Source organism: Heptranchias perlo, chromosome 4 (genome assembly GCF_035084215.1).
Source record: "Heptranchias perlo isolate sHepPer1 chromosome 4, sHepPer1.hap1, whole genome shotgun sequence".
Taxonomy (NCBI): Eukaryota; Metazoa; Chordata; class Chondrichthyes; order Hexanchiformes; family Hexanchidae; genus Heptranchias; species Heptranchias perlo.
The window spans coordinates 119,188,843-119,200,831 of NC_090328.1; the positions used below are offsets into that span (position 1 = coordinate 119,188,843).

Below are 11,989 nucleotides of genomic sequence, written 5' to 3' on the forward strand. Positions count from 1 at the left end.
CTCATACGAATTAAGAGCAGGAATAGGCCATTCGGCCCCTCGAGCCTGCTCTGCCATTTGACAAGATCATGGCTGATCTCATTGTGACCTCAACCCTACTTTCCCATCTACCTACTATAACCTTTGACTCCCTTGTTAATCAGGAATCTATCTAACTCAACCTTAAAAATATTCAATGACCCTGCCTCCACCGCTCTCTGGGGAAGGGAGTTCCACAGACTCACGACCCTCAGGGAGAAAAAATTTCTCCTCATCTCTGTCTTAAATGGGAGACCCCTTATTTTTAAACTGTGGCCCCTAGTTCTAGTCTCATCTCCACGCTGGTTCTTTTGCCAATTATTTTAAATCTGTGTCCTCTGGTTACCGACCCTCCTGCCACTGGAAACAGTTTCAGGACTCAAATTGATTTCAATAACTTCAGATCATAACCACTGCTCCCATTTTTTCGGTCAGCTAGTGCTGGTAATGGTTCTGCTGCTGCCATTTAAAGCTACTCCTGATCAATCTTTTGTTTCTTAACCTGTCCCATTACCAACTTCCTTGCCTTGCACCATCATCTCTTTTGTCATTTAATCACTCCTGCCCTCCACCCTATCACAGTCCTTCCCTTCTGTTCTTTCCTCCCCTCCTTCCTCCCCTTTCCCTGGCTCTGTATTTGCTCAAAAACTTTAACTCTTTTAACATTTTCCACTTCTGATGAAAGGTCTTCGACCTGAAACGTTAACTCTGTTTCTTTCTCCACAGATGCTGCCTGACTTGCTGAGCTTCTCCAGCATTTTCTGTTTTTATTTCAGATTTCCAGCCTCTGCGGTATTTTGCTTTTGAGCTTCTGTTTCCTACTTAGAGATAGACAACAGAGGAGTAGCAATGAAGAGAATGACCTGCCTGACCGTATTGAACAGTATGGAGAGGTCAAGGGGGACAAGGACAGATAATACACCTCGGTTAGCGTCACAGAGGATGCCTTTGTGATTTGGGCAGGACAAGCTGGAAGCTGGACTGAAGGGATTCAAGCTTTGAGCTATGGGACAGATGGGCACAGAACTGGGAGACAACAACATATTGGGGATGTTAGATTGGAGGGGGAGGTTAGAGATAGGGTGGTAACTGTTGAAAGCAAACCTTTTGAGAAAAGGGTAATGATGACAGCTTCAAAATTCAGAGGGATAGTGCCAGAACCAAGAGAATCATATGCAGATTTGGCAATCATGGAGGGGGGGGTTGCCAAGAAGAGTTACATAATTAGGAATTAAAAAAACAAAAATGCACCAAAACTGTGAACGAGAAGGTATTGGTAAAAAGATTAACGCCATGTGTCACATACACAATGGCACAAATTTGAAACAAAATTGTGGACTTTGTTGGAACGAGTCTCGTACATGTCCCGTTTCCTTAAGAGTTTTCCTGAAATCCCCACCCAAGCCCATTTCCCACAAGTGCCCAGCACTGACTGAAGTCTCATCTGTTAACAGTTTAACATTGCCACCTACAGGAGTTGTCAGACATTGAAGGGAAATGGGTCAGAAGTTGATTATTTTCACATCGACACCCATGTCTGCTTTTGTACCACTGTGTTCTAAAGTTAAGCAAAGATCATAAGATAGGTTGGATGAAGATGACCCTCTAACCCAATTGATCTCACCATCTCACAATCACATGGTTTCGAGTGGGGTGGGGTGTGTATATATCATGATACACAAGGCATCGCAGTTGTGTGGGACAGGCTGGATGGACCAGAGGGTCTTTTCCTGTCCGTCATTGTTTGTAATCAACACCATTATAAGGCATATGATTTTCATAGTCACATGGCAAATGCATGTGAACTTTAACCTTTTTGTGCATTTGGTAGTAAAATGTTAAGAAGAGAAACAGTGTGCGAGTGAGTTCTGATTGTTGTGTGTGTTCCACTTCCTTGGTTACTGCTTACTGGTTATCTGCTAAAATGGTGTGGAACATGGGTGAAATTGCCAAAATTTAGCTCCATGAAAACACCAACAGAACTGATGCATGTGGCTAAAATGGTGTCACCATAGCCACATCCATGGCTAATCAGCGCTCCCTTTCGGGCAACGCCCCTGTATAAGGCCCCGTCAGTCAGAATATTTGGAGTACTGAGTCGATTACTGGTGCCCTTGAGAGGGGGCAGAGATGAGCAGCGAAGGTGTGAAATAGTGTCAGGAACAGAAGTTATGAGGGAAGGTTGAGGAAGTTATAGAATCTTAGAATCTTACAGCACAGAAGGAGGCCAATTGGCCCATTGTGCCTGTGCCGGCTCTTTGGAAGAGCTGTCCAATTAGTCCCACTCCTCTGCCATTTCCCCGTAGCCCTGCAGATTTTTCCCCTTCAAGTATTTATCCAGTTCCCTTTTAAAAGGTGCTTCCACCACCCTTTCAGGTAGTGCATTCCAGATCATAACTACTCACTGAGTAAAAAAAATTCTCCTCATCTGGTCTTTGGTTCTTTTGCCAATTACTTTAAATCTGTGTCCTTTGGTTATCAACCCTCCAATCGCTGGAAACCGTTTCTCCTTATTTACTCTATCAAAACCCTTCATGATTTTGAACGCCTCTATTAAATCTCCTCTTAGCCTTCTCTGCTCAACGGAGAACAATCCCAGCTTCTCCAGTCTCTCATTTGTTGAAGTTGGTCTTCATTTTCCTTGTAAAACAGGAGAATTTGAGATAAGGTCTAATTGACATCTCAAGGTTACGAAGGGAATTGACAAAATTGATCCAGGAAAGTTGTCCATTGTGGTGAGTGGTTCAAATACAAAGGAAGCAAGATTAAAAAATTAGGAAGCTAGGAGCAAGAAGGAATATTGGGGAATATGTTATCGGACAAGGGCATTGAAGCAAAAGGTATCAGTTAGTTCAAGAGATTCATTTCCAGAGATTATCAGAGAATCATAGAATTGTTACAGCACAGAAGGAGGCCATTCAGCCCATCGAGCCGTGCCGACACTTTGTAAGGTCAATCCAGTTAGTCTCATTCCCCCGCTCTTTCCCCGTAGCCCTGCAAATTTTTTCCCTTCAAGGAATTGAGGGATATGGTGAGAAGCTACAGTGATAGTTGACCTTTGAACTAATCAGATTGACGACCTTTTTCTGTCCCTAATGAATTTTAAGCTTTTATAAATCAACTGGGCAAAATGACCAAAAGAAAAGCATCATTCAATAGTCTCAAGCTAAACCCATAAAGAAACTGTGGCATTGCTTTCAAGGTGAATGAGTGATTGCTAAGGATCGGCATCTGTACAGAATGGAAAAAGTAGCTGGCTGTCAGTGAGTTACAGCACAGTAACTGAAACAAACATCTGTGATGATGTCACATTCATGGCGTATGAATGTCAGGAGAACTGAAAGTTATTGCCTTAAACTTAATGCTTTAAATTATCTATTTAAAAAAAAAATGAAGTCTTCTTATCATGATGGAGTTAGCAAACTGAGAGGACGTAATGGTTAAAGTCAAGATTGAAGATTATAGTGGTGTACACACAGACCTGGCCAAATACTCCATGGAACACAATGGTTCCTGTTGCCGGAACTTTGGAAACATCGTCTGTGAAATGCAACTGGTCAGAGCTGAATAAAGTGGAATGTTATATTGGAGTAACATCTTAGAATTTTTACTGGATTGCCTTAGATGGTTGGGGAGAAATTACACTGAGCTGTAACTTTCTGGAAACTTTACTTCTGGTTATTCACTTCCCACAGGAAGTGACCCAATTATAATAAAACCATGCTAGTAAATTCAACATTGTCTGTTGGAAGCAACAAAGGTGATGGGCCAGACATTATTTTCTTCTGATAGTGATATGGAACCTGAACATATATGGCAAAAGAACCAAAGGGGAGATGAGGAGAATATTTTTTTATGCAGCGAGTAATTATGATCTGGAATGCACTGCCTGAAAGGGTGGTGGAAACAGATTCCATAGTAACTTTCAAAAGGGAACTGGTTATATACTTGAAAAGGAAACATTTGCAGGGATATGGGGAAAGAGCAGGGGAGTGGGTCTAATTGGATAGCTCTTTCAAAGAGCTGGCGCAGGCAAGATGGGCCGAATGGCCTCCTTCTGTGCTATAACATTCTATGATTGGAAGCATCACATAACCATTACCATTGGAATGCCATTTATTGGAGGGTGAGTTAAGTAGATGACTGGGAAACATACATTAAATTAATTGTATTCCATATCTATGCACAATATTTCTTTGAAATGAGTGGCAGCTTCCAAGTGAGTTGCATACAGGCTCTTACAACAACAACAACAACAACAACAACTTGCATTTATACAGCGCTTTCACTGTAGTAAAACGACCCCAAGGTGTTTCACAGATGTGTTATCAAACAAAATTTGACACTGAGCCACATAAGGAGATATCAGGACAGGGGACCAAAAGCTTGGTCAAAGAGGTAGGTTTTAAGGAGCATCTTAAAGGAGGAGAGAGCGGTAGAGAGACGGAGAGGTTTAGGGAGGGAGTTCCAGAGCTCCCTAATAGGCAGCTGAAGGCATGGCCGCCAATGGTGGAGTGATGAAAATCGGGGATGTGCAAGAGGCCAGAATTGAAGGAGCACAGAGATCTCGGAGGGCTGTTGGAGGTTACAGAGATAGGAAGGGGGCGAGGCCATGGAGGGATTTGAACATAAGGATGAGAGTTCTAAAATTGAGGCGTTGCCGAACCGGGAACCAATGTAGGTCAGCGAGCGCTGGGGTACTGGGTGAACGGGACTTGCTGCGAGTTAGGATACGGACATTTCAATGTGCATCAGTCCAACCAGAGCTAAAGACAAAAATCAAGTCTTGGAAACAGACTACAGACTTCATTCAATGTAATGATGTGTGGATAAACATATCAGTCTTCACATAGTTTTCATTGCATATTCTGGATGAATTTACCAATCCCAGTGGGTGCTGTGTTGAAGGGAATGTAAGTTGGAGGTAAGGCTACAACACTATAGCACCAATTCTCCAACCTGCACTCACTTCATTGGTAAATTGCCAAATTTAGTCTATAATTCTCAACAGCCCAATTCCCAATCTTGCCCAAGCATTCTGCAGATGGTGCCAAGCAGAATGTTATGCAATGAGAAACATTCCCAAGTGAAAGGGAGGGAGAAATTTGGAGCATGAATCAATTTGGACTACTCCTGTATGCATTCTGACAAGAACTTACATTTCTCCTCACATAGAGAGATGTCTGTGCACGCCACAGGATGGGGACAATGGGTGGACACTGAGCAGGTGAGAGAAAGGGAAGAGAGGGGGAAGGTGAGAATGAAGGCATGATTGAAGGAAAGGGTCCTTCAGGGACCTTTTTGAATCAACGAGGTGGGGAAAAGTGGCTGAAGAAATAGCTGTCCATAGAGAAGTGGAGGGAACATGGAACAAGAAATAAACTAGTGTCACTGGATAGAAGGCTGCATGGAGGGTAATATAACCGAATGAGATCTTACAGGTAGGAAAGGATGAGGCCAAGGAAGGATTTGAAGATGAGGACAAGAATCCTAAAGATGATTCTTTGTGCCACAAAGAACCAGTGGGGTTTCTCAAAGACAATGCGATGGGAATGTGGGCCTTAGAGTGCTTGAGAACGTGGGTCATGGCATTCTGAATGTTTACAGAGGGTGAAAGCATGGAGGTCGGAAATGAAGTCCACCCTCAAAGTGATGAATTAGGGTTAACACCCAGCTCAAGAGAACCACTGGCAACACCTGGGAGCTCATCACCTCCTCACTAACTTAGTCAAATAGCATCAATGCTGCTCTCTAACTAGCGAGAAAAGGTATGGGAGAGCCACCTGTTATACCCCACTCCCTGTTATACTCCACTCCCTGTTATACCCCATTCCCTGTTAAAGCCCATTCTCTGTTAAAGCCCACTCCCTGTTATACCCCAGTTCTTGTTATACCGCATGGTAGGTTGTTACATAAGGTTAAATCTCACGGGATCCAAGGTGAGGTAGCCAATTGGATACAAAATTGGATTGACGACAGAAGATAGAGGGTGATTGTAGAGGGTTGTTTTTCAAACTGGAGGCCTGTGACCAGCGGTGTGCCTCAGGGATCGGTGCTGGGTCCGCTGTTATTTGTTATTTATATTAATGATTTGGATGAGAATTTAGGAGGCATGGTTAGTAAGTTTGCAGATGACACCAAGATTGGTGGCATTGTGGACAGTGAAGAAGGTTATCTAGGATTGCAACGGGATCTTGATAAATTGGGCCAGTGGGCCAATGAATGGCAGATGGAGTTTAATTTAGATAAATGTGAGGTGATGCATTTTGGTAGATCGAATCGGGCCAGGACCTACTCCGTTAATGGTAGGGCGTTGGGGAGAGTTATAGAACAAAGAGATCGAGGAGTACAGGTTCATAGCTCCTTGAAAGTGGAGTCACAGGTGGATAGGGTGGTGAAGAAGGCATTCAGCAGGCTTGGTTTCATTGGTCAGAACATTGAATACAGGAGTTGGGATGTCTTGTTGAAGTTGTACAAGACATTAGTACGGCCACACTTGGAATACTGTGTACAGTTCTGGTCACCCTGTTATAGAAAGGATATTATTAAACTAGAAAGAGTGCAGAAAAGATTTACTAGGATGCTACCAGGACTTGATGGTTTGACTTATAGGGAGAGGTTGGATAGACTGAGACTTTTTTTCCCTGGAGAGTAGGAGGTTTAGGGGTGATCTTATAGAAGTCTATAAAATAATGAGGGGCATAGATAAGGTAGATAGTCAAAATCTTTTCCCAAAGGTAGGGGAGTCTATAACGAGGGGGCATAGATTTAAGGTGAGAGGGGAGAGATACAAAAGGGTCCAGAGGGGCGATTTTTTCAATCAAAGGGTGGTGAGTGTCTGGAACGAGCTGCCAGAGGCAGTAGTAGAGGTGGGTACAATTTTGTCTTTTAAAAAGCATTTGGACAGTTACATGGGTAAGATGGGTATAGAGGGATATGGGCCAAGTGCAGGCAATTGGGACTAGCTTAGTGGTATAAACTGGGCGACATGGACATGTTGGGCCGAAGGGCCTGTTTCCATGTTGTAAACGTCTATGATTCTATAAGCATCTTATTTTTCACTCATCATATATCAGTGATAGCAGGGCCGAGATCAGGAGCTCTTTGTTGGAAAGTCCTGGTCCGAATCCACATCCGATCAATGTGGCCCACAGGTTGCTGATGCACAGATACACTCCAGGCCAAATCACCAAATAGGAAAACATATTTAGAGAAATGAGAAACCAAAGGAAATTCAGAAAAAGAAAATTAAAAGTCTATGGTCTTGAAATGACACCACGGGATGGTTAGCAATTCCTTTGTTGCTAACTTTAACAGAAGTATTAACCCTTTAAAAAAGAGGGGTGTTTATTACCTCCATTGAAGTAACGGACAAGGGAATTGCATAGAAACATGTTAAGCGTGCATGTTCTAAACTCTGCCCAGTGTAACTGCAAAGGTCTATATTAGTAATTAATAAAACGTAAGACTGTTCCCTTCCTGGTTAATACAATATTATTCAAAGAGACCAAGAGCACTCATTTTCATCACTTTGTAACATTAGATTATTATTCACAAGAATTTGCAATGTCGAGTATCAGATTCATGCTGTGGTAATAAACAGGAATAGTCATTTCTCATTATGTACAATAGAATTGCATGATTTGTGGCATATTTACTGAAACTCGGGCAGGCCCCTTCTTTTTCTGGGATATTGTAATACTCACTACCATAACTCCATGCAAGGGAGTTAGAATAACCCACTAAACAGCAGTTAAAGTTATATTACAAGGCACAGTTGGAGTTTTCCTAAGAGCAAAATTGCACTTTGATGCTGCCGAATGACTGCTGACTGGGCACTGCACCCACTTGGAAATGGACACGGAACCATTGGACTGCAACTGCCCATTGCTGGAAAGCGTTTCATTATTTTCACAAATATTTCACTTAACATAATGAGAAAACTGAGAAATTGTGGTTCGCCAAAACACATCTTACAACCCTTACAGCTGGCTTCGAAAGGGATGACGACAGGGGTAACCATATATTAGCAAGAACTTTATGAAAACAATTTAACAAATATAAATAAATACATTTTGCTAATTAGGAGGAGAAAGACCACAATGCCATATAATATTTTCCAAAAGTTTATTTTATTCTACCCGAGGTTTAGATGTGAGAGCTGTTGACGAATGTACATACGAACATACGAATTAAGAGCAGGAGTAGGCCATTCGGCCCCTCGAGCCTGCTCTGCCATTTGATAAGATCATAGCCGATCTGATTGTGACCTCAGCCCTACTTTCCCATCTACCTACTATAACCTTTGACTCCCTTGTTAGTCAGGAATCTATCTAACTCAACCTTAAAAATATTCAATGACCCTGCCTCCACCGCTCTCTGGGGAAGGGAGTTCCACAGACTCAGGACCCTCTGAGAGAAAAAATTTCTCCTCATCTCTGTCTTAAATGGGAGACCCCTTATTTTTAAACTGTGTCCCCTAGTTCTAGTCTCTCCCACAAGGGGAAACATCCTCTCAGCATCTACCCCTTCTAGTCCCCTCAGGATCTTATACATTTCAATAAGATCACCTCTCATTCTTCTAAACTTCTAATATGTAAGAGACTCTCTAGTGCCTCCGTAGTTGCCCACTCTCCGCCATTTGTGGCTAAGGATGGTTGAAACATACTTTGCATCGCATTTATATTTAAATGACGTGCACCCACACCAGAAGCAGTTTTAGGAAACCGCGCTCCAGGTGGCGAGTCTTGCTCAGTGGGAGCTCACATCAGGAAATAGTGGGAGTGCGATTGACAACTTTCTGGTCAGCGGTGCCATGTAATTTAACATTAACTCATCTTTAGTGGGTTATTTCAACTCCCGTACAAGGATAACGGTAGTGAGAATCACAAAATCCAGGCTCAGTGGTAGTGCTCTGAAATCGCACTGTACAATATTAACTTCAAATGCCTCAAGGGTTCATACAAAAGAAAGACTTGCACATATCACAACCTCAGGATGTCCCAAAGCACTTTACAGCCAATGAAGTACTTTTGAAGTGCAGTCTCTGTTGTAATGTAGGAAACGCGGCAGCCAATTTGCACACAGTAAGCTCCCACAAACAGCAATGTGATAATGACCAGATAATTTGTTTTTTTTTAAAGTTTTGGTTAAGGGATAACCAGGACACCGGGGAGAACTCCCTTGCTCTTCGAAATAGCACCATGGGATCTTTTACATCCACCTAGGAGGGCAAACGGGGCCTCGGTTTAACTTCTCATCCAAAAGACGGCACCTCCGACAGTGCAGCACTGCCTCAGTACTGCACTAGGCGTGCTCAGCCCGGATTACGTACTTAAGTCTCTGGAGTGGGACTTGAACCCACAACCTTCTGACTCAGAGGCAAGAGTGCGACCCACTGAGGCAAGACTGACACCTTTGTTTGCTTTGTTCGCTATTTTCATGGTAGCAATATCCTATGGTACACTAACATTGCGCTGAACAACTTTAACCCAGAAATTGCTTACTGTACGAAACCCACTGAGAGGTTCTGATAACTATCCTGTGTAAGTTGAGCTTTCAGCAGCTGCGGGAGCTGGCCCGTGTTTGTACATTGCATTCTGCTCTGGATCTGCCTAAGAGATTAGAAATGATCGTATTATCCTCATGGCCAGGCTGGCAAGCATCTTGTGTCTGTCAAACCCTCCTAAATCAGACCTACAGCCCATGTGGGCAGAGCAACACTTTAGGTATCATTTCTGCACTACTTGCAAACTAACGTGTTGCTCAAAGTGCTTCCCCAAGCCAGCATCAACAGACAAAGACAGATGTTTCTGCAATTGTCCAGAATAAAGACTACTTTTAAAAAATTTGTTAACCTTGAGTTAAAACCAAATAAAGGTATAACAAATTATTCAGTTCACCAGCGCAGGGGAGCATTTCCTCTCCCCACCCCCCCCAATACCAGAAGATCTTTTACATTTCAACAAGGCTTAGCGATCTTACACCCCTCTCATGACCAAATGATCAATAGACCAGCGATCAATTCTTCTATCCTATCTGAGAAACGAAAGGGTAAAACGGAAGGCTGCCTTACTGCGGCTTGTTGGAAAGCTCCCTTGGTGAAAGTCCCTCCTCCCCTGTAGCTGATGGCGGGGATCTCCTCGTTCAGCAGCGAGCACTTGTGTTGGCGGACCTTCGGGGCTGAGATGTAGTCGACCCTGGGCACCACGTGGTTCTTGGAGGAAAAGGTCACAATCGCCACCCGGGTGGCGGAGGGCACCACCGGGAAGTCTGAGAGCAGCTTCTTGACGAACTTCAGCTCGTTGTCGAAGTTAACCCGGCCCACGCTGGAGGACTCGTCCACCAGGAAGACCAGGTCCAAGCTGCCGCTCTTCTCTCTCAGCTTGCGCACGTTTTGCTTGAAGACGGCGCCCAGCTTCAGCACTCTGCTGGCACCCGTGTCCAGGGCATTGCGCCGTTCCTTCAGCTCAAAGGTCTTTCCCATTAAGCCGTTCCTCTGGAAAGAAAACGGGAGGTAAGAAGATAAGCAGCATGCAGCGTGCAGAAGCAAGGAGAGGGTTACCGCATGCCGCATTATTAAACAAAAATTAAAACAGGTAAAAAAAAAATTCAATCTTCACAGAACATCCCAGGTTCTCTGCACAGTTTCTTCTGTAAAATGGACACAGGGAAAACAATCTACTCTGTCTTTTCCTCTCTCAGTATCTTTCTCTTATGACTGCACTTTTTCAGGAGACCAGCACAAGGAGTCAGGTTGTGAAGGGATGAAACTTTAAGTGTCTTTATGAGTCTGATGCTAAAGCAGTAAAGGGGAGGGGCGGGCAGAGAAGTTTTTTTTAAAAAACTGCTGGAGTAACTGAGATTCCTTGTCGCTTGCTACATGTGCGTCAGGCTATCAGCATTCCCAAAGAAAACATCAGCACAAACTTCCTGATTGATCCCATATGTCTGGCAAAACCAGATACCAAGAGTGCCATTTTAATTGAAAACACTTTGGCCACTTTTCAGGCCCGAATGTTTAAATAGCTCGGTTTTCACCTTGAACAATGGCACTTCTTCCAGGTCATTTGTGCAAATAGTCAAAAAGGTTTTTTTTTTGTGAAACTAAATTTAACTTTGATGAACAAGCTCCAATCTATCAAGAGGATAAGTAGAGCAGGCGATTGACACATTCGATTAAACTCATGCACTTTAAGCAGCCTTTTCAAAACATGTTTTATTTCTTACTATAACTTTTTCCCTATACATATTAGCAGACAGCTTTTGGGACTGTGGGAGGAGTGAGTTGGATGAAAACTACATCAGCTGCGAAACCACAGCATTTGGCAAGAACAGTCAAAAATCTCACTTCTGACTGCGTTACTGCATTGAAAGGGATTTCAGTCAGTATGATTCCAAATCAACTTATTAAAATGTTTTCGTGACAATAGAAAGAAAGACTTGCATTTATATAGCGCCTTTCACAACCTCAGGACGTCCCACGGAGCTTTTCAGCCAATGAAGTACATTTGAAGTGTAGTCACTGTCGTAATGTAGGAAAAATCTTTTGGATGAGACGTTAAACTGAGGCCCCGTCTGCCCTCTCAGGCGGATGTAAAAGATCCCACGGCCACTATTTTGAAGAAGAGGAGGGGAACTCTCCCCGGTGCCCTGGCCAATATTTATTTCTCATCCAACATCACTAAAACAGATTATCTGGTCATTATCACGTTGCTTTTTGTGGGATCTTGCTGTGCACAAAATAGTGGCTGCATTTCCTACATTACAACAGTTTGAAAAGGAAAGTACTTCATTGGCTGTAAAGCGCTTTGGGACATCCTGAAGTCGTGAAAGACGCTATATAAATGCAAGTCTTTCTTTCTTTCTCTTCTGGTCACTCAGCGTGCAAGCAGGAGGTGACCCTTTGCTACCGTCCAAAAAATAAGCAATTGTAAGACGGTGTACAGAATAAGACGCTCTAGAATATGTG

The 11,989-nt window shown here is 43.2% G+C and overlaps 1 protein-coding gene across 1 annotated transcript in view; it reads right to left on the minus strand.

The window, feature by feature from the left end:
* Window positions 1-10,692, minus strand: part of svep1 (sushi, von Willebrand factor type A, EGF and pentraxin domain containing 1) — a 204,790-nt gene extending 194,098 nt beyond the window's left edge. The window contains exon 1 of the mRNA XM_067983570.1: window positions 10,094-10,692. Within this exon, the coding sequence (XP_067839671.1) occupies window positions 10,094-10,594 (501 nt within the window). The 5' untranslated portion in view covers window positions 10,595-10,692. The remainder of the gene's footprint in view (window positions 1-10,093) is intronic.
* Window positions 10,693-11,989: the final 1,297 nt, after the last annotated feature.